The 26,571-nt window shown below is 38.4% G+C and overlaps 1 protein-coding gene across 2 annotated transcripts in view; it reads right to left on the reverse strand.

The window, feature by feature from the left end:
- The window catches only part of PRDM6 (PR/SET domain 6), a 73,536-nt gene that overhangs the window by 41,167 nt on the left and 5,798 nt on the right, over positions 1–26,571 (reverse strand). For both annotated transcript variants that reach the window (XM_085213342.1, XM_085213343.1), the window contains exon 3: positions 23,040–23,347. In XM_085213342.1, coding sequence (XP_085069468.1) covers positions 23,040–23,347 — 308 coding nt within the window. The remainder of the gene's footprint in view (positions 1–23,039; positions 23,348–26,571) is intronic.

Raw genomic sequence — 26,571 nt, forward strand, 5'->3', positions numbered from 1 at the left:
ACAGAATACAACAGTATTTCACTGTGGCAGATTTTGCTTCTCTTTCTCAAAGACTTTTCTTTCTCCAGTAGAGAGCAGAGAAGGATGTGAGTTACTTCAGGCTTCAAAGGAAAGACATTTACTTTGTCCAGATAAGTAAATTGTCTTGTAATCCCATGTGGTATCTGGATAGGAAATATATTATACTTACTAGAAAATTGAGCAACTCCTTTGAATCAAGGATGAATAAACAAACTGACTGAGAGGAAAAGACACTTACCAGAGGCTTAATAAAGAGGTACATTCAGGAGCATTCCATAATTTAAAGGCTCATTGTTCTGTAAGCACAACTAACAAAGCTTAATTTTAGGAAGGGCGTGTGTCCTTTGTCACCAAAGCTTTCACTGCTGTGATAATCTCCATGTCTACAATAATTCCAGTGTATAACATAAATATCTAAATATTTTTCACTTATTTCACACATTGCACTTCAACTGATACCACTAGAAGTTCAGCACATGAAAGAGAAAGATGCTGGGCAGTCTGTCACTGTACAAAGAGGACAAATGGCGTCCCAGGATATCTGACTTTGTGATGTGAAAATAGAGAAAAGTGTGACAGTAATGATGAAGGCTCACAAAAACAAAAACAAACAAAACAACTAACCATGAACAAAGTAAAACTGTAACTTTTGCTCTATGCTCCTCTACTGATTGGGAGAGTGACCTTTGCTGATCCCCACTGATACGCATCGGTATCTTCAACAACCTCCTCCACAGCATCCCAACTCCACCTAACTACTTTCAGAAGTCATGTCATGGAATATGAAGTCCTAAGAGAGCACAATCTGGAACACTGATGGACAGAAAACTTATTGCACAGTTTGCACAGGCTCAACGAACATCACGTGTTGGACCGATTGTGCATGCAATAGGTTCAGATGTTGCTGCCATTTTTTTGAACCTCTGGAAATTCAAGCTGCTGGGTATTTGGAAAACCATCAGTTGCCATGACAATACAGAAGAGTGTGTGCCCTGTATGCTTTTTGTATTTGACTTCGCTATATATACAGGATATCCTGTATTATACAGAATGTCTGGCAGTCCTGAAAGAAGAAAATGACATTTCCTCTTGCTACTTAATTTTACTACTTTTTCCACATTTCAGATTTAACTTTGTCTTATATATCTATTACTTCAAACTAAGTGAAAATTAAGGAGGGATTGCTGTCCACTAGGAATGGCAGTCAAATGGATTAAATCAATGCTAAGTACTATTGTTAAATCATCAGTAATTATACATTTCATTTCTTGATATATTCTATATTTAAAAACGAAAATATTCTTTTTGCGAGTATTTTCTCTGTCTGAAATGTGAGTTCTCTAAAAATGCTCAAAAGCAACAAACCTAAAAAAAAAAAAAAAAAAAAAAAAAAAGGCTCTGATTCTAATAAGGTATTAATTGTAAATAGGATCTGATCCAGACTCAAAGTCATACTGATATGAACAACAGGTTAGCACTCTAAATTCCAAATAAGGACTATAAATACTCCAGAAGACGATATGCTCCACAACACAGCATGTCTATGCTTCATTCCCCACTCATGGTGGGGGTCTCCTAAAACTCAGTACAAGAGCAGCCAGCAGCATCCAGACAGGCAGCTGATTTTTCAGTGACAGTTACGATAGGACAGAAAGGGCTAGGAGAACTGTCCTAACTTATGACAAGTGATTGTAGTGCTTTTCACATTTAATATTACCAAAAATATAAAAACTAATAAATTGTACAGGGGCTACTCTGAAATTAATGCCTCCTATTTTGTAATGCTGGCCCATGATCTCAGAGGCAGATGTTGGTGGGATGGCTATAGAGACTGAACCTTGGTGAGCACAGTGAGGGGTGGCTGGTGTGTTTCAAAAGGGGTGATAGCAATGTGAAAGGCAAGTTACATCCTAGACATCCATGCAGATCTGTACAAGCATGGCATGCAGGCTCTTGTTCACTGCTGGCAAAAAAAATACACAGCTAATGGCAGTGACTACGCTGAAAAATAGTGTTTTGCTAAGAATTTGCTCTATCGAATAGTGTCATTGTGCTCTTTGTATCTGTCATAGTTTCCATGGAAATGAATAGGAAACATTACTTTAAAAGTAACCTTATTTTACACCTGAGGTAAAATGTGACATAACACTACAATTCTGCCCTGTCAATTCACTGTCAATTTTAATGGCACAGATTTGTATTATATGCACACAGACGAGAAAAAAAATCTAGTTTCATCACACACTTCATTCATATATTGCATACAGTCAGTCTTGAAATTTGTATTGATTTAATATCTTTGAGAGAAGAAATGAACAAGATTCAAAAGATCCATCACAGGGCAATTATCTGAAGTTTTTCTTTTAAAATGCATTTATATTTAGTCTCTGACAAAATAATTTTAACTGTAAATTTGCAAATGTCTCAATTATAAAACTGTACAGATCTGAGATATAATAGTCAAAGCTCAACTGTTTTATAAATACATGTAAAATATGGAATTAATATAAAAATCCTACATCATACATCCAAAACAATTTACTATAAGGTTATGGCAATGACCAGATCATTTTTCCAAACAAGTAGCTAAACTCCATCATGCAATTTTGAACTTCTTCTGACCTTCTGATGGTTACAATTGGGAACAAATGTTCTGCAATGAAAATATTGATGGCTCTGTGCCTGGAAAATAGTGTTTAAATTAAATAGTATTTGCTTTAGTAGACAAATCAGGTGCATTGCAAGGGAGAGGATACCATTTCAATTTTGCCTTTATATACATAAAGTATAATAAAAAATTTTAAATTTCATTGACTTAGTGCATGTCTGCACTGCAGCTGAAGTGACTGATGCAGACAGATTTTTTCTCTAGGTGTAAATTAGTTATCCGAGCCACTAATAACAGGGTAAACCTAAGCATGCGTGTACCAGAGGCTAATAGCCAAGCCTTTAATGTGAGTTTTACATACAAAGGCAAGCTGGAATTATATAATGTATGGGGCTGAAAAATCTGCCTTGATTGAAGCTAGATAACTTCCATGCCCAGGGCTGAAGGTGCATCTTTGGCCACAACGTAACAAACCCTTAAAGGTGAATTAACATTAAGGCAAACTGATAATTTCCTTTGCTCACATCAAGTGTAAATTCAGTTTTTAATGACTTAAAAGTTCATTTATCATAACATTTACCAGCTAAGATTAAGCAACCCAGTGTCATTTGTCTCCACTGGGGAAAGGAAGAGAAACAAGCTCCTTCAGCAGGCAGTGCTCCACAAGGAAGGCTAACCAACTTAGCCTATATACTTATCAGTATCACATGTTAGTGACTGAGAGAGTGCAAATATGATGAGAAGCAAGATGCCACAGCCTGGATAGACTTTACTGACTAGAACTCGAAATATCGGCCATTTCTGTTGTACTGGCTGCAATCTCATGCTTTTGGATGGTAGGTGGGGGGAAGATTGTATAAACAGTTTTTATCATTAGATTATGACTACTGGGCGAGCAAAATAGGAATAGGAATGATGTGGAATTCAGTTTTGTCTGTAGTGAAGGATCAACTCCATTTCTCCAGCAAAACCTAATCAGAAAGAGAGAAAATATTCCTGGGGCTCACTAGAGTGTAAGCTATCAGAAACTCAAACACTGAAGATTGCACCACATAACTTCAAAGACAGAACACTAAGACTGCATTAAACTATGTAATAGTGTCATCTAGTGACTCTTAACATAACATTATTATCCAGGCACTATGACCAGCTACAAGGAAGGCCAGGTCACAGGCTGTTGAGGCAAGCTGTATCCATATTCAATACTAATACTTGCTTGCAGCTATGATAAGACTTCATGGGCAGGCTGAATGCCCGCATATACAAACGTGGCACTTGCAGTCAAGTGTCTGATGAGCACACAGCCATCCTTCATTGGATATGTAGAAATCTTCATGGAATGCCAGTGCAAAGCATGGTGCAGGTCCTGTCTTGTGTAAGGAAAGCATCTGTCACGATAGTGCTGAAATGCAGCTCACAAACGTACCACCTATGGAGACTGCTTTGAACTCAGTTCTCCAAGTAATCTGTAGAATATTTTGCAAGGTCCTGCAGACCACCAGGGAGCCTTGGACAAATTGCCTCTGGTGGAAGCAACTGCTCTTACAAATTGGTTACTTGGCTGTTTTCTCTGTTTCTGGCCACCCCATCCATACTCCCCCCCAAAAAATCCTGACCTTATAACCAGTATCTATACCCACTGATTAAACTCCAAATCATTCCTCCTTATTTCTAAGCACACTCACTGAATGAGAGCTAATCCATTTACAACGCTCTTGAGAGCTGAGCCCTTTAGCATGATGTTGAAAGAGACTTTTATTTTGTTCTTGTTTTCATTTTTCTTGTCTGAAAGTCTGCTTCCCACATAAGGAAGCACATAACAAAGACCATTAATAAAAATGAAAAAGCCTAACTAATATATTGGATTTTTTTTCCTTTTTAGAGTTATGAAGTTCTTCATAAAGTGCAATACTTGCCAAAGAATACAGTTAAAGGCATGAGCATTTTGTTATATTTCCATTATAATTAATGAAACTGTCAGAAACATTGTCCAAAGAGCATTCAGTCTGACAAACTTGGAAAATCTGGAAAATGTAATGCAAAGGTGACATTTGTCTGTAATTCCAGATTGAGTTTACAGGGGTATAACTTGCACTGCAAGAAGAGAAGGGAAGGGGAAAAGGAAGGGGAAGGGGAAGGGGAAAGGAGGGGGAAGGAAAGTTTAATGATTGGTAGTAGTTTTTTTGTTGCATCTATCCTCAATTTAAAATCATATTTACCCTCTTCCTTTGCTTTACACTTACAGCTTAAGTGGTTTAAACTTAATACACCAAAACATTATGTAAGCTTCCAGAGAACTAAGCAGAACAAGTTTTTTCATTGGTTTGATAATGAATCTCTGATTTGGCTATGAGATTAACACTTTAAATTAAGTTTGGTGAAAACATGAACGTCTTCAAGTTGCAGATTTTTTCATTTGAGGTTCACATACATTACACAGCTGAAAGATCTAGGATATCTAATCAGAAACCACTGAAATGAACAGTTCATTTTTTCAACAGAAAGGGCAAATTGAGACACTTTTTTTCTTTTTCCTTCTTAGAGCAGTAACACCTTGAATTCAGACTAATCAAAGAGCCCTGCTCACTGCCCTGGTCTCTGATCTGACTGGTTTCAGGAGCAGCATCTCAAATCTTACATTATGCAGCCTAATGTGTCACACCTGGGTACACTGCAATGATGCATCTGCACTAACAATATTGAGAAATCAGCCCTATTGTGCTGTGCATACACCATAGCTCATTCAGAAATAATTCAGCTTGACACCCCATTGCATGAAGTAGATGTGTCCAGCATGAGCAAATGTTACTAGCATCTGATGATATTTGCTTTTGGTAATATCATCATCTCATCTCCTTTTGGCAACTATCTCCAGACAACAGAGTTGCAACAAGCTCGCTGATGGCACTATTAGCAAAAAAAAAAAAAAAAAAAAACAAAGAGGGGAATGTTTAAATTATTGCTTCTGGGGCAAGGTTAAAGCAAGCTGAAGGAATAAAGGGGAAGGGAGATGTTCCCAGATCTGTGAAGGAGGCTCTTGGCTTGCATTTAGAAACAAAGTTAGAGGCACTTTTTCTTTCTTTTGGCAAAACAGTCTTGAAAGTATGTAACAGAAAAGACAAATAAGGAAAAAAAAATCTAGCAGTATTTTATCTCAGAAAAACCCCAAACCTACTTTCTATAATATTAACAAAGAGTCTGTTGTCCTTGTTTTCCTATGCAAGATCTAGAGCTCAGACTCCCTAGGATCCACTGGGCACAGGAATAAGCTCCCACCAGAAATAAACCATCACAACTTGTCCCCTTCAGGAAAAGGAACTCCAAACCCTACCATCTCTTCAGCAAAATGTCTCAGGACAGCTCAGACACTTCATATTCCTCACTGGCAATGCCCCATGTCATTGCTTTCTCATCCTGCTTAGAGATAGCTCTTCCTTCTTCTGGCTTTTCTCGCCCATTCTTCATTTTCACATACCCTTCTTCTCTCTCAGCTTTCCATACGAGCTCCATTATACTTTACAAATGCACATATTCCTTTCTAAAACATAGTGGCTGTCAGAACAAAGTGAATATTCGGATATCCCAACACTTTCATATGTATTTGACACATTTGAGTGAACTGGGATTTTACTGCTCACCTGAAACTCATCTTCTGTAACCACTCTTTTCCATTATTTCTTTTCTTACACTGAAATGATCATGTGTTAGCTTTATGTTGAGATAGGAATATGTCTAATTTCTTTCTGAGGCACATGATTCCAAGATGCTGAAAAAAGCAAGCAATAAACATATGAGATGGAAAGAGATTCCTGTACAGTAGGTCATCTCAGCCCTTATTCCACTTCATGAGAATATAGTATAATAACAATGAAGCCGAGAGAATGCTATGGAATACTTCTATGATTGAGCCTGAGGTCCAGCTTTAGATAGGTTACACACTCAATTTAGTTGCATTTGGATTTACAAGAACTAGATTGGCATGATTGAATTCCAAACAGCATTTCTCCTTCATATTTTCACAGAAAAAAAAATCAAATATACATTTGATACCCTCATAAAGCTCATTCTGACTTACTTATGTGCTGCCTCATTTGGTAAAATAATATATAAGTAATAATTGACCAACTGAAGAGTCTGCAATAGTATTGGGTAAGCCACCCAAGTAGTTAAATCAATTCCTTTCTGTTTATTTTTGCTATTTGTTTTTCTATCTGAGCTGCCAATTTTATAACATATTAGAGAAGAAGGAGGAAAGTCTTTTTGATTGATAACAAGCTCAGATTTTTGTGTCAGATCAGTAGAGATTTTTTCAAACTAGGAATTCTGTACGTTGCTCTTACATTCTTAGACAATTATTCTACAAAAAAATATTTAAATGCTCTTTTTTTAGCTGCTTTGACAAGAACACCAAAACAGTTCACATCACCCTTGACCCGCAGGGTGTACATCATCTTGTCAACATATAAACAAACACATGATGGGCTGTATTTTAATAGATTCTGTAAATATCAAGATCCAATTTATCAAAAGGTTTGCCAAAGAGACAGCTGTGGGGGTTGTGGTGTATGGCTGCATTCAGTGTTGTTGCAATAGCATCACTGCACGAAAATTGAGAGCTACTGTTGCTCATACTTCCACATGATTATTTCTTTGGAGCACTGGGTTAAGCTGCAGTCTGTATATGCCAATTCATGTGTAAGGGAAATATGCAGACTTCCGGGCAGAAGCCACATGGCTGGCTTTTATAATAATCCCTCTCCTCTCTCCCCATCTTTATCAGACAATTCCTCTGATGTGCTGCACTCTGTCAGAAAAGAAGGCCGAGAGGAATTTATAAGCACAGAAACTCTTACTTAGGAGACTGAGCAGAGCTCCATTTTGATAAGGTTTACACAGACACTGTTACTTTTCTTGGTTGGCTTCATAGCTTCAAGGATTTTAAAGCCAGCAATGATCCCTTTGTTGTCCACTCCAGACTATGCTTCGTAAGCCTTTAAATTTCATCCAAGAAAATGCACAAAAGGGAGAGGACCGGTGTGCCATGGATATCAGCTGCCCTCCATGGTGGAGGCTTGCTAGAGCAAGAATTGATGACTCAGCCCCATTTAAAGCTGCAGAGATTATGACAAACCTGTAGGAGTGAATAGCAGCCAGCATAGAGCACAAATACACTCACAGTGTAATAAAAGATGGCTCTTCCCACCACACCTCAAACCACTGTCACCCACTGAAGACAAACACATTGAGATCTGGTTGTGCTACTCATGCAAAGCTCAGACAGGGAGATGCAGCAGTCTTGCTCTCCTCTTCAATAGCCTAGGAGGTAAAGCAAAGTTTCAGGGCTGCACAGGCTGTGAAGGCAAAGGCTCTGGTCACCCAGCGTAGAGCAACAGAGCTCTGAAAGACACACACAACGTTTTAGAGTCAAAGCATGGTGCCTGCCTCTTTTATTGAGATATTCTTACATTCAACTGCTACAAAACATTATTATTTTTCTCTTTGAAACACATTTTGTTTAATTTCGGCTTCTAGCTGTGGAATTTTGTCTAACACTTCCAAACCCATTGGAAAGCAAAGCCCATCATCTGCCATTTTTTTCTATATATAAGCATGCACACAAAGAAATCACAAAGAAGACATTAACAGAGCACATTAAACCCCATTAAGCTCCATCCAATGGTGTTCTCCCAGAAACTGACTGCCTTCACAGCCACCTTGTACTCTCCTTGGTTTTCCCACAGTTCTCTGATTGTGGTCTCTAGACACAATGAAACTCTCCAAAAGTATTTCAATGACTACTACCCATTTTTAACAATTTACTGCTACCATAACCCTTCTGCTGGGGAGGTAAAAAGCCACAGTGTTCACTGGAGAGCTCGAAGACATGTTCCTCTACTCATGAACAGGGAGAAAGTCTCTCTCCTTCCCCCTGGTGCCTTTCCAACAGACACCACTAGGATGCAGAATGTGAAGCACTGCCATATGAATTTAAAATATCTGCAATCTTTGAAATTTCTACCGTTTTGCCAGAATGAGGAGTAAACTTGTAGTCTCTTTATTCCTTTACAAGTACAATCAATCACCATGAAAGATGTAATGAAATATGTATGTGTCAGTAAAAAATACATGCAAGTATATAATTTTTAAAAATTCCACATTTTGGGATCACATTGTGAGGTTCAGAGCATTGGACAGCTCCAAAAACTGCTGCTCACCTAATCTGCTTCTGCTGCTTCTTGCTGGATCGTGATACTAGCCTGCAATCTGATATCAGGTTCTGATACTGGAATACACTCCATGAATGGAGTAGAGGAATGCTCAGGATCATGAGATTACATTGTTGGGTGAGATTACAGCACGCAGGTCTTCACTTGTAATATTTATTGCTGACATGAACTCAAGAGAGAGACTTTGTTTGTTTGTTTAAATAGTGAAGGATTTTTCATGTCAGAAAATAATATGAAATTATGAAACTAACTCAGCTGGTGTACATGTGCAAAGTTGCCCTATTATAAAACTATGAGACCTCACTCAGTACTTGTAAATTGCACCATCTGCTTAGGGTTTATCTGGAACCAGTAAGAAGCCCTCTCAGTATTACAGTCAGACTAAACTTCCTACAGCTGAAGTAAGTGAAAGACTACCTCATCTTTAAGTCTTCAGAAAATTCAGGAAGCTGTTGGTTAAATAGATGTGCAGTTTTCCTAGCAAGGACAGGACAAACCTATGCCGGATGGCACTGAGATCCAGCTCTCTTCCATCACAATAAACACTGGCTCGCACCATCCAGCTAACCTCCCTAGGACTAGAGAATGATACTGTGTTAGTAGACATCTGCCACAAGGCTGGCAGTCCAGTTCAGGCTTGTATCTGATCAACTTAGCCCAGAGAGATAGAAGATTGGGTGCATTTGTGCCTGACTATGGTCCATCCTTACTGTGGTATCATATTTCCTACAGCAGTGATTAATTCACTTAGACAAAAGATCTCCAAGAATACCTTTTCATGCTCAAAAATGTTCACAAGATATCTTTTGTAGTACTTGCAAGTTTGATACCTTAAACTAGGTAAAATATTTAAGTGAATCAACAAGACAGTGAGAAAAACCCACAGCACGAAATCATGAGAAGACAAGAGGAAACAACTAATCTTGAACGCTGTCATTTCTTAATAGTTTGGTTTGACTTTCTGTGGGATATCCATAGCTCGCCTTCAGAAAAGCAACTCAGAAAGTGGTCAGCACTGCAATGCTCATGAGACAAATCTAGCCTGGCTTATGAAAGAGCACTGAAATTACCTGTAATCTCTGAGAACAAAGAGGAAAGAGACAGTAATCTTCTGCAAGAGTCACACTCTGAGAGAGTCCAGGCTCATCTTCAAATTAATTGGCACTTTATTGCCTTGCTATCCTGCTCTCCATCATCTTCTTCAAATACATTGTTTTAGCATCCTGCACCTGATGTTGCCCCAATTTTCCCTATGATCTAAAGTTCTGCTTTTTCAACTCCATAGATACATGAATTTGCTGAGGAAAAGCAGAAGTCCAGCACTCTTATTTCTATGGTTTGACCATCAAAGACAATGGAGGGAGAAATTCAGACTTTCGGTCTATGCCAATCTGATCCTTGAATGCTTCACAACTAAGTCTTTCCTACACAGAAATTTATCAATACAAATATTTTTAGAGATCTACCATATAAATATCAAGTTTCAGTGGCTGTCTGTAGCCACCTCTAAATAAATAAAGGAATTGAATTACCTGCCAAATATAAAGAATGTATATTCAGACCAGCTTTCCCTGTGAAAGAAATTTTTTTCACACTTTATATAGGAATACATCTAGAACTGGAGATGAATGACCTCAACAGAAAGCTTACTGCTAATTCTCACATAAATTAGGTCACCTTCTACAGAAAAAGGAAAAGCCAGAATGTTTATCTTCTTTGTAGAAATTAATAAGAAAAATGCAAATACTTTTTTAAAAAATCACAAAAAATATTTTAACATAAGATTTTCACTTTAGTAACACAAGTAAAAATAATCTAAAAATGATAGTGCTATTAAACAAAAGTAAGAAAAAGTGAAGAAAAAAAAAAGAGTAAAAAGAAAACCATGGTGGTCTGTAACTTCACTAGGCTGGATCTATTCATAAATTATTGCCAGGAAATGGATTAATGGTTTAACTATTAGTGTAGCCAGCAATTTTCTTCATGGGTACAGCAGTAAGTTTAAATTCTTGACGCTTGCCATCCCTCAAAACAGATAACATGAAGGTCAAATGTGACAGAGAAAGGAGTGTTTTTCCTGAATTTTTCATCCACAAGTAGCTGGTGTGGATGTAGTACGGAAGCTGTGTGCTACTCAGCTCTGGAGAGGGTAGAAGGCATTGCTTGTACCTCTTCAGCACCTATCATGACTTCAAGTTGTGACTGACTGAGTCCTGAGAGGTATAGCTAGCTATATCTGCTCAGAAACACAGGCTCTGCGACATGCAGGCTGTAGAGTGGAAATAAACAGCATAATGTACAGTTAAAGGATGTGTGAGATTTCAGATAATATTATGGAAGAAATAGAGGCTCCAAAGGAAGGATTAAGCTATGAAGACCCAACTAAGTCCTTAAAGTGATCCAACAAGACAGTTATTATGTCTCTGAAAAGACATCATCTGATTTGGCTTGGCAACAAACATTGAAAATGTACATAAAAGTAAGGGAAAATTCTGCTTCACATGATGAGGTTAAATTCCTGCAATACAAATGCCTCTGGGATACATCATTTTTGGGTAATTAGGGCATAAAAATTAACAGTTGATTAAATAAACAAGAAAACACAAAGGTTAAGAAAAGAGACAGACAAATGTGGTTGCTGGAGGAAAGGGAGGCTGTAGACCTCAGCCTGACCCACAGCCATCTTTTGTTGGGAATGGCAGACCCCAAGGTCAAATGGCTGTTTAGCCAGAGTTACTGTCTGAGCCCACCCAGGCTCAGATATATGGCCTCCTCTAATGCGACAGTGTATGGCTAAGACAGTCCTGAGCACAGACCATGTGCTTACTGCTAGAGAACTCTTGCTGCTAGAAATTCACCAGACCTCTGGGCAGAGGATACAACCATTCTGCACAAACAAGGGAAGCAAATTAATATTCTTAAAAGGCTACCTCTTCTCCCAGGTGCACCTCTGGGATTGTGGCTCCATCAGAAAAGGAAACAAAATGAAATTCAAATCAGAAAACTTTGACACAAAGATTTGAACATCAGTACTGTACCCATTTTTTTCCTTAAGATATTAGTGATTATTAATGCGTGCTCTAAGGGAATGCCAGTGCTCATCTTTACTTTGGTTTTCATTGTAGTTGCATAAGAAACTAAGTTTCTTATACTCTTTTTCTGACCTTCAAATATGCTTAAGTTTGATAGCAAACTAAATTCTTCTGTGTTAGGACATGAAAAACAGGAGGAGTCCAGTCCAGTGAAAAGCTTTGGTCACAACACAAAAATGAGATCTCTGGTTTCTCAGTAAGCACTTCTCTCTTGAAATGCCAGAGCCAGCCAATCTGCAGGTTTGGGAGCAAGGAAAGATGGGAACAAGAACACTGCTGAAAGCATAGCTTAGGTCTTGGACTGGTGTACTGTACCAGCTGCTCCAAAAGGCTGCAGCAGCATTAAGTGGAATTTGTAGTTTTCATGTAACTTTTTTGTGTATTTTAGTTTAAAAAGGTAATTTACTAACCTGCAACCTCTACTTTCTTTTTCCATGAAAATAATAATCTCATTAAAAAGACAACTTTTTTCCTATGATCTATCCATTTTGATTAAGTATTCTCATTATATTTTTGCTCTACTTAAAAAAAAAAAAAAAAGGAAAAAAACCATTAAATGTTAGTATTTTTTCTTGAATTTTACAATGTATGCCACCTAGAGGCACCTAACCAATCTATCCAACAGTTTTCCTACTGTGAAATGGAGAATGGTCCTACATCATGGAATCAAATAATTGGAAAAAAAAAAAATACTTTGCCATGAAATGTCAAATCCTTCTCAGAAAGTTTGCTCTGAAAGACAAGGTATCTTTTGGTCTTTTCAGCACTTGCAAAAAAGAAATAAAACAATACTCACAAAAGAAAATCTCTTTTCTTCTATGAATGCAGAACCCAGAGATTCCATTTTTGACTAACTTAGATTCCAGTCCAAAGTTAGATCACTTGATAGCAACACACAGAAGGTTTTGTGAGGCTGCTTCACTGCCATCTGCTAATTTTTTAGCAGTCGAGCACAAGATGTGGTCAAGATGCAAAAATTGTTGCTTTTAGGAAGTCTACCTGGTAGAGCTAAAGAAGCCCTCATCTACCTTTGTATGGAATGGAAAACTTATAGCAAATACATGAGTTGACTGGGCAGAGGCAAGGTAGTTTAAACTGAAGTAAGTGGCAATGCGTAGTCTGTATGTCTAGTTCCATCAATATATGTGAATGTGTATCCATAAAGGATTTCATCACAGTGTGCAGAGAGTTCAATTCCGGCTAAAACATGGCCAGTGAGAAGAACCTCTCCTCCAACATGCTATTCAAAATAACCAGGCAATATCTGAACTCCTGTCGGTATTGTAATCTGCTTTCCTTAATGCTGTTCCAGCAAGGATGCTTCACCACCCTGTGACAGCTGAACGATTTTTGTTCTCCCAGGAAGTAGTGCTGAGTATGAAGGAGCCATTTCATTCAGCAGGCAGCTGCTGGAATCACCAGCCCTGGAGGTGCTCAAGAAACATTTAGATGTTTTTCTGAGGGATATGATTTGGTGGGAAATGTTGGTGACAGGAGGACTGCAAGATCTTAGAGGTCTTTTCCAACCTTGATGATTGATTCTATGATTCTAAAAATTCAGCACAGAATTCATTCAGATATTGTAAGCCAAGGCTTACAAACAGTTGGTGCTCTCTATTTGACCTCCTAAAGCAGAATGCTACAGTGGTATCTCCCTGGAGCAACAACTTTAGCACACACTGGATGAAGGTGTTGGAAACAGCTGTAGTAAGAAAGCTTCAATAGCCTCAGCTAGAGACTGTGATCTATCCACAACCAAAGAATGACTTTTTCTTTCCTTTTTTAATGCCACTCCAGAGTTGTCTGTGATTCGTGCTAAAACCAGAGAGCAGACCCCAGCAACACAGAGACAACCTATGATTGCCTCAAAAATAACACGTTTCTGAATTCAAAATTAAGACATGTAAGAACAGCCAAGACAAAATGTACTTTTATTGCAACTGGCCAGACCTAAATTTAGCTGACTAGTATTACAGCCCGCTCCACCGCTCATCACTGCTTTGAGAAACATTAACATCACAAATATACATACAGCATAAAGTAGGCATCTTCTGATGTTTGTCACATAGAAGGTGAACAAATATCTGTGTCCCCAGTTCTCACTGCAGTCTTGTTGGTCACAACAAAATGAGTTAACACAAAACCAAGGAATTATCTGTAGTCCAGTAAAACTGCACATTTCCAATTGGAAATTAAGATGTGACTGAATAGCAACTGATCTTCCAAAATCTAACAAATAAACAATGACAAAAAACAACTATGGAAATCCAACTCATTTTTCTGAGTAATTGGGGATCTGACTCGTCTGCTTTTAGTGGAGCAACAGAAGTGGGGACAGAATTCAAGACAACTTAAAATAGAAATAGAAAATAATTTTGAAAAGAGAAGGTTGTTTTTTGTGTCTTATTGGTTTTCTTGTTTGTTTGTTTGTTTGTTTGTTTTTACTTTCTATTGTAACTGCTTGTTAAATGGTGTGCTAAATAAAACATCAGCCACCAAACCCTCCTGCTATTAAAGTTCTCTTGGTAGCTTGACAAAAGCTAATTCCTCGCTCTCCATAGTGATTGCTGACATGACACTGGGCAGGAAGAAGAAGAAATAAACAATTTTTTAGAAAGCACTGATCTTTACGCAAGTGGAAGATTAGCCTAGGTAACAGGCATGAATCCTACCTTTGTGTACTTAATTTGCTTTATATATGACATTTTACTTAATATAGGATTATTATTTTTGTTTTTAGTATTATGTTACTATTATTATTGTTATTAGAATTGTAATGAACACTGAACATTTTTTCACATCCAAACACAGGGTTCTCTTTCAGGTGTATGGCATGAAGAACAGAGCCTTCCTAAGCCATCTGTTTCAGTAGGAGTTTTCATACTCCTGATAAAATCACTTTTCTTAACTTGATAGTTCCATGGATGAAATCAAAACATCTTCAGGAATTATCTGAAGTTACTACATTTACTTGCTTACGCAAAATGTACCAGATTGAATTGCTGTTAAGATATTGAATACTTTGATAAATACCTTGATAAATCCATGAAACACCTATGCAATACAGTATGAGCAATAAATGTATGACTTCTTACAACATACAAAAAAATATATTATTTGATGCTAATATTTATTCAACTAAATAAAACACACTACTACATAATTATTAGCAATGCAATCCTTTCTTTCTTCACAGTGAAATACTATTCTTAAGTCAAATTAAAACATTCAATCAAAGATACCTTTAAGCTAATTGTGCACTACTGCTGTTGCATGTGCAGTAGCAGACAAACATGCAGATGGCTCTGTGCCTCTGAAAGAATGGTAGGTCTATCTTGGAAAAAAATGATTTAAGAACTGTGATCAAAATGATACTGTGTTATTCACTCATGCCTGAAGACCTCATTAAATCAAAGTTTCTGACAGCATCAATGGCTATCTTGTCCAAGCAAGGGCTGATTAACAACTGCAGGATACCAGCCCTGGAAGCTTACAATCTGCATGAGGCCTGGCACAAATTAGCTCATTGTGGTTCCAGCTGAAACACATGTACAATGACAAAAATAATCTTTATTCACCAGCATTTTGAGCTTTAGCATTTGGAGGTTTTCACCGTGTGCGTATTGCTCACTTTCACACAGGTAGAAATAGCTGTCATTTTGTGGTTCGCAGCTAGTACTTTGCGGTTTTATTGTATTTGTTTTAATATAGGAAAACTTCTACAGCGTATTTCCTTTGTGACACAATGTCTTTATAATGTCTTGCAGAAATAATTGACCCAAATGAAGTTACTATACACTATATCTATTGGTTAATTAGAACTTTTAGATGCAACAAATAAAACACAGTATTGACTTTTAAATCTTCAATCAAATAAATATTTACAGCTGCAATTTGCCAAAATTATTTACCTTTCAATAATGGATCACAAAGAGAATACACACTACAGATTCAAATGAATGTCTTGACTATCAGCAAGCAAATTACAAACAATAGGGGAAGAAAAATCAACACGAAAAACACTTTCAGGCTATCACTGCCATCTATAAGGAGCTGATGTAGTTTTCCTTTAAAGATGTGTGATCTTCTACATCAGTAGACCTCTTGCAATGCATAATTGACCTTGAGATGGAGAATAACGTAGCACTAGAGTGGCTTTTCTTTTAGAGAACAATGAGTATAGATATTAGAGGACATGCCTGTTGTCAATGATCACTGCTGAAATCTGCCTATACCACACTGGGATAATCAATTTTGTAAATGATTGCAATAATCAAGGAAATTGCCTAATTTATAAATCCTGGCATACAGCGTTTTAATGGATTCCTACATTTTAATGCTGATGCTTTCAAAGCCAAATGAATTGTTGTCCAAGCTGTCACTGCACAAAATGATAAAAACATCTAGTCTTGTGGGTAACAACATCTCATGGATATTCAGACCATCAAGTACGTAATCACTCATTAGTGAATTCTGTGATAGTTTTCAGTAGCAAAATAACATCAGACAGCCACTGTTTACATGTGAAAAGGCCTTCCCTGGAACAGTCCAGTACTAGTGAACACATACATTTAAAAAATTCCTAGTTCTCTTTGCCCAGATAAGATAGCAAGCCAACCTTTATTCTTATTTCTTTTCCCCCATGCATGAAATAATCTTGTTTCTTTAATTCAGAGGTAGGTCCAACAACTTTCTGAGCATTAATCACATAAACGATTAGTGCAGAAGAATAAAAAATGAAGAGCTCGGTGCCACAGCTATTATTGTGGGGCAATTCTCCCTAATCTGCACTCAAACTTGCACTCCATCCTTAAACAAGTTCCAGAAATGTAGTTATACACAGATTGCTATTCTCGGTAAACCTAAAGCAATTGATTTCAGCCAATAGTGGGCTGCCAGTACTTTACTTACTGCTCAATCTCACTAACCTGACATTTATGGTGTACTGATTGGCCTCTGTCAGTGGTGGTGGTTGTAAATTCACTTTGAAAAGCTTTGTGTTAACAGCCTTCAACCAGGCTCTGAGACGAGTACGAGCAGGCAAGCTGACAATTGCTCGACCTCCTGCCCTTATTACAGTGAGTAAATCAGGCTTTGAGCCATTAGGCTGGAGCCTGAGGCCTACACAAAAAGGATTGACATGACTAAAGGTCAACCTCTGTCACACATGTGTAACAATTTGGATAATGGAATTCTGTAACTTATCTGAAAAAGGTGCCAAACACATAGGAGGAACACACATGCTAGGCTGAATTTTACAGTTTTTATGTTAAGCAGACACATAAAAGTCTGCATTTTAAAGTCAATGCATGTTCCATGACATGCAACCTGGGGAAATGGAACGTATGAAGAAATGGCTGAAGCAGTTCTGAAAAATACTGAGCATCATCTCCAGAAAAGTGCCAGATACAGTTTTGCCTTATCAAATCCACCTCCTACATATATTGCAATATATTTTTGGATATCTGTATATCTCATTAAAACAGTGCATTTTTTCACCCATATTCAATCAAAAGTCAATAGAAATAACTTACTGCTAATGTTATTGTAAATTAAGAATAATTTCATGCCTTATAAAAGTAGATTTTATCCAACAATGGAAATTGCATTTTGCAGCAAAGAGAAGGAGAGGGAAGAGAAGGGAAAATGTTTCCAGAATTTGGGTGGTTGGATCACTTCTGAACAAGACAGAAAGCAGTCAATTAAAGACAGAAATGAGCATGTATATTTATCTGTGTTCTGTTGTCAGCACTTAATGTGCATTACATACTACAACTGCCAAGGTGACTGTATATGCTATGGAGAAACAGCCACTGCACAATCTCACATTTTGGATCATGGGATTTGCTGTTGTTTTTTGGTGCTGCCCTTGGAATTTTCATTTTCTCTAACAATGTTGAGATTCTGGGACAGTATGCAACTGCCCTCCAAATTTTATTCCACAATTTTCTTCATTAAGTTTGAAGCCAAATGAGATTTCCTTTTTTCTTGCACATGTTCCTAGGGATACTTATTTGCTCTGGCATACAACAAACACCTTGTTGACATGGAATATAATTGAAGATACTGAGTTATATAAAGATAAGGTGTCTTACCAAGTATGCGATGTTTCTAAAGGAAAAAGGTTTTAGTTTAGCTTTCCTAAGAACAAGAATTATCAAAAACAAACTAGCTTTTATATTTGGGAACAAAATAACTTTAGATTGACTCTATAACTTAACCAAAAAAAAAAAAAGGAAATACATGATACTAAGTGATACAGAAATATTAATGTGGGCAAATTGCTTTATAGCAAATTTAGTGTGATTTTCTTCTAAGGCACATAAATGAAAGAAGCTGTTACGCTGAACTTGCTCCAACAATATTCGGCCCAGTAAGGTAATGAATAAAACACTGGGGACATTTCCAGTAGGCAGTGTGTGAATTCAAAATCCATGTAAACATAAAAATTATGTGATCTTGTAACAGAAAATAAATGCAAGATTTGAACATCACAGAAAAGCAAAACAAAACATCAAGAGAATGGCACCAGCTGTTAATCTGCACAATTTAAGATATAATAGTAGTATCAGCAAGTTTTTTTTTAAGCTAGAATTATTTGAATTTCATGAACATGACATATTTGAAACAGGGCTGACAAGCAGTCTAGAATACTAGATGATGGATTACTGAGAAACATAATTTTCACTTTATAATAGAACTATGGCATGCACATAATTCTATCCCCTAGTGCTTTGCTGTAGCAGTGAATTTAGCCCAAAACTACAGCCTTGAGTATTTAAATACAAATCTATCAACATATCTGGAATGAGTTCTCCACTGAAAAGGTAGGGATTCTCTCTGCAGATTAATCAGGACAGAAGTTGAAGGTACCACCACATGGACTCTGGCCAGCATGTGTCCCAGCAAAATGCACATTTCAGGTCTGGATGCAGACAAAGGCAATGATTTCTTTGAATTCAGTTGAGGCATAAGAACTGCTTCTCAGCTGGTACTTTATTAACATGACATGGGCACCAGTGAACATCACACTGTATGTATATTTTGCACATTAATAATAATTGGAAAAAAAAAAAAGCAAATGAAAAAAAATTATTAAAAAAATTGTAACCAAGTTAAGTTAAAATAAAGTGAAATAATGTATCTGATGCTGTTAGGCTATTCCAAGGAAAAGACTATTTCATCTCTGGCGAATAGAAAAACAAGAAAGACAGCAAACTGTTTATTGGGCAAATTAAGAAAAGGAAACGGTAAGGTTCCATTCTTTGATACGTCTGTCAGTAAAACTTTTTTTTCTTTAAATTGTATTTGCGAGGGGAAAGTCCATTTATGATTTAACTATTTCCAGAACTCACAGTTGAAAGATTTGATCCTAAAAAACTTTGGGTACTAAAATGCTCATGCCTTTTAAACCTCGCATTTTATTCTATTAGAATGTTAAGTGTATATCATATACATTCCTTAAGTCTACTCTTATTAAATTTTGATGTTAAACAGAAAGGGGAAACCATGCGCAACTAGATTAATTTATCTCCGGGGAATAAGGACACATTAATAATTGAGATAATGTTTTCATATATGTTGGAATCAAGTTTGCCTTTTCAATTCTTTATTAGAAAACACATTAGGGGAAAATTATCTCATTCTCATCAGTAGGACCTAATTGCTGAGAAAGTCTCTGTTTTCTTTGTAATAACAAAAGGATTGTTCTCATTACTTCAAAATGAAAAAAAAAATCCAAAATATTATCAAGCAGTGCTGGAATAAATGTCCGTATTACCAAAGAGAGTGTTTATTTAATACACCCAGTCCTGTTTTTGTTTTAAACAAATCAGAGTTTATTGTATTTTTATAAAATACAAGCAAACTCTGGATTGGATAGAAGTGGGCCAAAGGGGAAAAAAAGAGCTACAACTAAAAATGACTAATATTTTTGGCTTTCTGAAGGGCAGATATTTTTGTAAGTTGTAAAAAATCATCTTGGCTGATTGCTAAAGAACTCTATAATTTCCCATGAACACCCATAGGTGTCAAGGCCTTTTGTGAGGTAATGGAATGGTATGTAATTCACTCTGAGTCGCCGTACATTATGCGATATGGATTACATACAAAGCAAACACTGACTGCATGGTGGGAACACTTGTGCAGACAGACTAAAGCATATTTCCGTAGTGTTGAACTATACATCAAATGCAGTGTTTTCTTGATGTTTCCCACAACAAAGAGAACTGAAAAAAAATAAAAATAAAAAGCCGCCAGATTAGTAACTATGTTTGAAAGTCTTCGTGATTCTATTTATCTGGTGTACACTGAAAACAGAGCTGTAAATGAAAACAACTATGTATCAACTTTACTTTGAAATGCAGCGACAAAGAAAAATATATTAGAAAGCCATTTACAATACTAAGAATGATAATTTATCTTCATGAGGTCCATCAAGACCTAATGCTGAATAACAGATCTGCAGGCATACTGCTATTTGTAGCCATCTTGAACAGATTCATGGAGAAGAATTTACTGCAGTCACAGCTTAAAGAGGGACAACAGTAAGAAACTCCTTTAACACTTCCAGTCACTTAATCCACACTCATATACCCTATAGACTAAAAGAATACAGACTATTCAAATGCATACTTTCTATTGCTTTTATTTATTTTCATAGCTCAGTAAACCCCCACACACTTTCTGCTGGCTTTATTTAGCTATGTGGTTTTTTTTAATTAAACATTAGTTCTCTGATAGATAAAACATACTGAATTGAAAGTCAAAATAAATAAGAAATGGCCAAAGCTTTATGTTTAGCTAATTCTTGGGGTATGTTATTCTTTGCTAACAATTTCTGGCATTAGCAAAAATAATCTGAGCTGCTTATGATACTTTCCCTGTAAAAAATTAAATTGAATTCCTATTTTGAAGATAAATCATTTAAAATACACACACACACACTCATTTTTGCTAGCCAGCAGGAAATCTGTGTTGTTTGTTAAGAACAGAAGACCAAACTCATGCAAAAAATCAGCTGACACTCCCTGGTGGCCTGAATCTGGATATCTTATTTTTCTCGAAATCTTCTTCTCTGTTTTTGGTGATTTCCCACAGACACATCCCCCACCCCATCCCATCTCCTTCCTTGATTGCTTTCAACAATTTTTAAATTAACCTGAAATCAAACGATTTTTGCCCATTAAAAAAACCCCAGTGTTTGTAACTTAACTTGCAAATAATTGATTCATATGGAATTAATCTAATTTTTAATGGATAATGTTAATAGTAAAAATTAATGTACAATTCCCTAACTCCATTTATTTTGCTAAATTTCAATAGTTTATGTAAGCCAATGATCTGGCAAGTTCATTTTATTATTTAGCATTCTCATAATTAAAGTAGTTTAAACCAGTTTAAACATAATAAAACTTCAAAGTCATTATAAAGTTACATTAAAAAAAAAGAAAAAAGATTGGCAACATATCTTATAATGCTCTCGTTGTAACAATTGGGCTTTGTCAGAAACAGATTTAAGCCCAATTTAATAATACCTGATATAACAGAGGAATACCATCTAAGAAAGCAGCAAAAAAACTCCCAACAATTTCAAGCCACACAATACTTCATGGAGTACCTTTAGGTGTGCACCAGGACAGATCTTTTACACTTTAATATGAAACATTCTCTTTTGCCACAATGACTCATCTTAGCAAATACTTCGAGGCAAACCCCTGATGTGTTATTATTATTAGTCTGCACAGGGAAATATTGTAGGAGTTCCAGCTAATGGAAACAGGTCATGTATGCCAGGTAGCATGAAAAATAGAACAAAAAGATGAAAAAAAATGATTTTGAGTCCCAAAGAACATCTAAATATGCACATGTTTTCCATGAATTAGTACTATACAAAGCATATCAGCTTCACAACATCAAATATCTTTGAGAATCCATTCCCTTTCACTTGCATCCACTGAAGACAATAAAAGGGCTCCTGCTGTCTTTGGGATTTCTTGTCAAGTGCCTCACCAGGAAGCACGTGCCCTGATTTCTTGAAGATTCTGATTTGGTCTAGGTGGGCAAACACCACCTTTAGACCTGTAGGCACACACCTACTACCTCTCTGTGGCAGTTGGTCTGACAGTGAGCTACTGTGGCTATGGAGGACTTGGCTAAGAAATAACTCCTGCCAGGACAAAGTAAAGAATTGATGGCAAAAGGCCAGGTAGATAGGAGGCTGCTCTTAGAAATAATAGAAGAGTTGATACACACAAGAACTGCACTTGTTCCCTATTATCTGTGAGGCCTGTGTATAAAATATCATCTCTTCTTTCTAAGTTAGTCATAGGACATCATTACCATCCATGTGCAAACTACACTTCAGCATGGGAATCCAGCACTCTATGGGACACTGCATGGTCATGACCAGTAAAGGCCATGTGTGTCCCTTTGCAGTCAAGGAACACAAAGGAGGGTGTATGAGCTCTTCTGCCAAACCACTGCAGATTATTTAGCGTTCATCATGAAACAAACCAGTCTACTGCAGCCTGAACACAGCAGCTATCACTCTTTCTCTCTTTAAGATGGTGACAAACAGAAATGCATGCAAGTGTCAGAAGCATCTCTAGGGGAACCCGTGGCCAGCACAGGGCTGCAGGAGGACTGAGCTGTGAGCAAGCAGGCATGCCTGGAGGTGCAGCAGCTCCATGCACTGCCGCAGACTGCATGAGGGCACAGCACATCTTCTCCCCACATGCCCAGGTGACACACATGTCCTGAACAGCGGCCCCGTAGCTCCGGCAGCTCCTGCCTCTCAAATCAGAATTCCAAAACCACTGTGTGCTGCAATCCCAGCTATAGCTCTGTGCTCTGTGCTACAGTACCTGCCCTGACTGGCTCTGCCACATGTGCCATGGAGCTCTAGGTGCCCATGCCTTTCTGGGTGCCTTCAGCAGGTCAAGGCTTTTGGCTACATTTCCAAACTTGCTGGGTTAGCTGACTTACATTGTTGATTTGTTTTCTTCTGCTTTCACTCCATAAAACTACAATTACATTCAATGTCTGTTTCCAAACAGCCAGCTCTGACAAGGAACAAAGGCAGCGACTTACTTCCCAGAGGTGCTGAGTGTTCCTGATGGCTCCCGCTTGGACCTTCTCCGGCAGCAGCAGGACGCCCTGGAAGGGCCCGATCCAGGTGCCCTGCTGGATGCGCTGCGCAGCGCAGATGCCGTAGGCCAGGCCAGGCACGGTGCTGGTGCAGAGGCAGACCTCACGAGGAAGGTCCCGCAGCCACTCGGGGATCTCGGGCGGCGGGGCGGCCGCGGCCGCGCTGCTTGTGCCCACCAAGCGCCGCAAGGAGTGCAGCGGGCCATGCATGGGGCACTCGCCGTTGCGGTTGTCGGCACACATGTCGCATCCTGGGGGCAGAGGGAAGCTGTTAGCACGGCGCTGCCGAGGCCCACCCACACCCACGTCATGCTGTGCCCATTGGCATGCTGCGCTGGACGTCTCTCGCTTTGCCAGGCCCTGCATGAGAAACCCCAAAGGAGGGCCCGATGTGCATCCTTCACACTCAGTGCATTTGCAGACCTGCCAGGGTTCCATTCTCGTGACGCAACATTCAAGTTTTACTTTTTGGGTAACCAAAAGTGCATGTGCTTGCGTTCCAGCCAGGCATTCACCAGTGATAATGCCTGACAAGTGCCCTCCAACTGCCTTGCCACACCCTGGTTTAATTGGAACGGGATTTAATTTCATCCCTTTTGTAGAAGAACATTCACTCCTATTTTTGCAGAGCGAACGTCTGAATGCGTTTCTATTTAGAAAATAAGCAGGACCTCAATGAATAGCAAATGGGAGCATGTGCAGACATTAACTTTCTCATGACCACATCTAATCTAAAAATTGATATTTTGTAGCAAAAATCATCTCTCCCTAGCACGTATATGAAAAATGTGTTAGGTCTAGAGCACAGGGTTAGTGCCTGCTGCATACGGAGGGACATGGTTTAGTGGGCAGTTTTGGCAGCACGTGGATGGCTGGACTAGGTGATCCCAGAGGTCTTTTCCAATGCTAAGGATTCTGCAATTCTATGCAGCTGAGGCCATGAACAGCACACCTGGCTTGGTGAGCTCTGAAGCTCTGAAGAAGAAAGATCATTTTTGCAAAAATGTTAATTTCCCTAACTGCGTGACTAGAGGATGATGTTGCTCTATTTTGGGAAGATCCAACTGTGGTTTTTCTTTTCTGAGCAAAGGAAATTTTGGTAAATTGTTTCCGTTACACACTGTTGAACACGCCATGAATGCTCCACTTCCAGGAAAATGTTTCATGCTCGGGAAATCCATTTCTCTAGAGGTATGCTGAGTTAACACAATAATAAATCTATTGAAATGTGTTACTCTCTTCCATACATTTCACTTCTGTATTACTGGAAATGTTTTCGTACAAATTTATTCCAGAAATGCAAATAAAGAAGGAAAACAGCAACTATACTGTAGTACTCCCATAGCAGTACCTATGTCTTTAATAATTTTACATTTTTTACAGCCATCTTTACACAAGTGCAGCACAGTACTCGCTATAGGAGTGGATGCTCTTAGCCACAGCCCTGTGCTGGCTGATGGCAGTGGCCACTTCTGTGGGGTTAAGCCACTGCTGCAGCATGGGTTGCATGCTTGGCCACATCAGCTAGAGGTGGCTGGGGGCTGAAGTTGCAGGATCCTGGGGAAAAGATTCTGGCAATTCCTGAGAGAAGATTGCTATGCAGCGAATATACTTACAGCCATCTCTAGGCTCAATAGATAAAAGGCAGTACACACATGTTGGGGGCTTGGTGTTGTTTCCACAGCTAATTTAGAAATGGAAGGATCAGCACCACGTCTTTCTTTCATTCTCAGAAACCCGTGACCAAGCAGCCAATGTGTTTTGGGCATTTCCAAAGATCTCAAGGGTGGCACCCAGAGCATGCAGGAAGAGATCTCACGTAGAAAAAAACAAAAACTAAACTAAACTAAACAAATTGGCATCTGAGCACACTTTGAATAAATCTTACATCTTACCGTGCAAGTTAGAGTGAAAATATGGGGCAGAAAAAGTGAGGGCTGGGAGGATGCCTAACTGACATTGATTAGCATCCAGGGCAGGCCCTTCAATCCAGTCTGCCCAGGCTTCTAGGTTATCTTTATACACTCCTCCTTCTTGATGCCCAGTTACCAGGGGCTGTTTCAGAGATACCCTACCCCTGTAGCAACAGACACTGGTTATGCAAAGGCCTCCTCATGCCTCAATTCAGGCCACTTTCGTGTCATTTCCCTGCATCCTCCTTCCAGACATGCAAATTTTTTCAGGCACACGACTTGTAGCAACTGCCCACTATGAGGACTTCTTGACTACTTTCTGACAATATGAGTGGATAAAACATTTTATTTCAACATCTTAAGTGAAAAGAGATTAAGAAATCAAAGAGAAGTGTAAACAAACTCCGTGTCACTGTCATTTACCCTTGCAGAAAGTCACACATAGTGCTATTTATTTTCTGCTGTCCAAAAAACACTGGTAACATCTTAATGCTTGGCAGCTGCAATATCTTATCTCCTGCCGTGCTCCTTTCCCTCTGTCCTGCCAAAGCTGAAGGATTGGAAAATGGGACATCTTCTCAAACTGCTTTGGCTTGTGAGAGAGGGAGGGAGTCTGTAATGAATTTCTTCTAAGTTGCATGGTTTATACAGATCCAGTTTTTATTTAATTTTAAAAATAATAATTAAAAACTAAATAAATATTATGAGGATTGGGAGACCTGCAAGGTTCAATTTACTTTGCCTTCAGAAAAAAGCCAGTGCACCTCTTTTCCATGCCTTGCTTAACAATGCATGGAAGGCGGTGATGCAGATGCACTTTCTGTGGTGCCATACCACCCATTTAAAGTCAGTCTGCCTGCAGAACCCCAATGCATGGACTTCCTTGCCTTCTGGGACAACGGAAGGAAGGCCTATATAGGATCAGACTTGGTCTTACCCACATCCTTGAGAAAAGGATCAACAATATTCCCTAAGAGAAATACAACATAGCATGTAATACAACATGCACACGTGGAAAAAAAGGGTCTGTGCTGTTTTTTGAGACAGAAAGAGCTGTGACCACTGCAAGAGACTGCAAACTCTTGGGCAAGATTCACAGGTGTGAGAAGCTCAACTGGAGGGACATGGTGAGGCTCGGTGGGACACGTGTGAGCTCTGCACTGGAGTGCCAGGCAGTGCAGTGTGAGCATAGTCCTCATCCAAAGGCTGTACTCTGCTGGCTAATAGAGATACACATTCTAGTCCCAGGTCAAGAAACAAAGTCAGAAAACTGAGGGATTTGCTGAAAATGGAAAAAGTGAGGAGGACTGCAGTCAGAGCAGAGTGTCTCCTGATAAAAGGTCACTGGAAATGCACTACTGCAGGTCTGAGTGCAGCTAGGCTGTATGGAAGGAGATCAGTTCCTCACTGTATACCTTCATGGCCTATAGATATGAAGATTAAGGAAAGGAAGAAGCAAGGAAAAAAAAAAAAAAAGATTTCTTAGCGGAGCTGTTTGGTATGGCTCTTCTGGGTACAGTGCAGTATGTTATCATTTATTTGACTCCATAAAAATGAGCACA

This window comes from Meleagris gallopavo, chromosome Z (genome assembly GCF_905368555.1).
Source record: "Meleagris gallopavo chromosome Z, MGAL_WU_HG_1.1, whole genome shotgun sequence".
NCBI classification, from domain to species: Eukaryota; Metazoa; Chordata; class Aves; order Galliformes; family Phasianidae; genus Meleagris; species Meleagris gallopavo.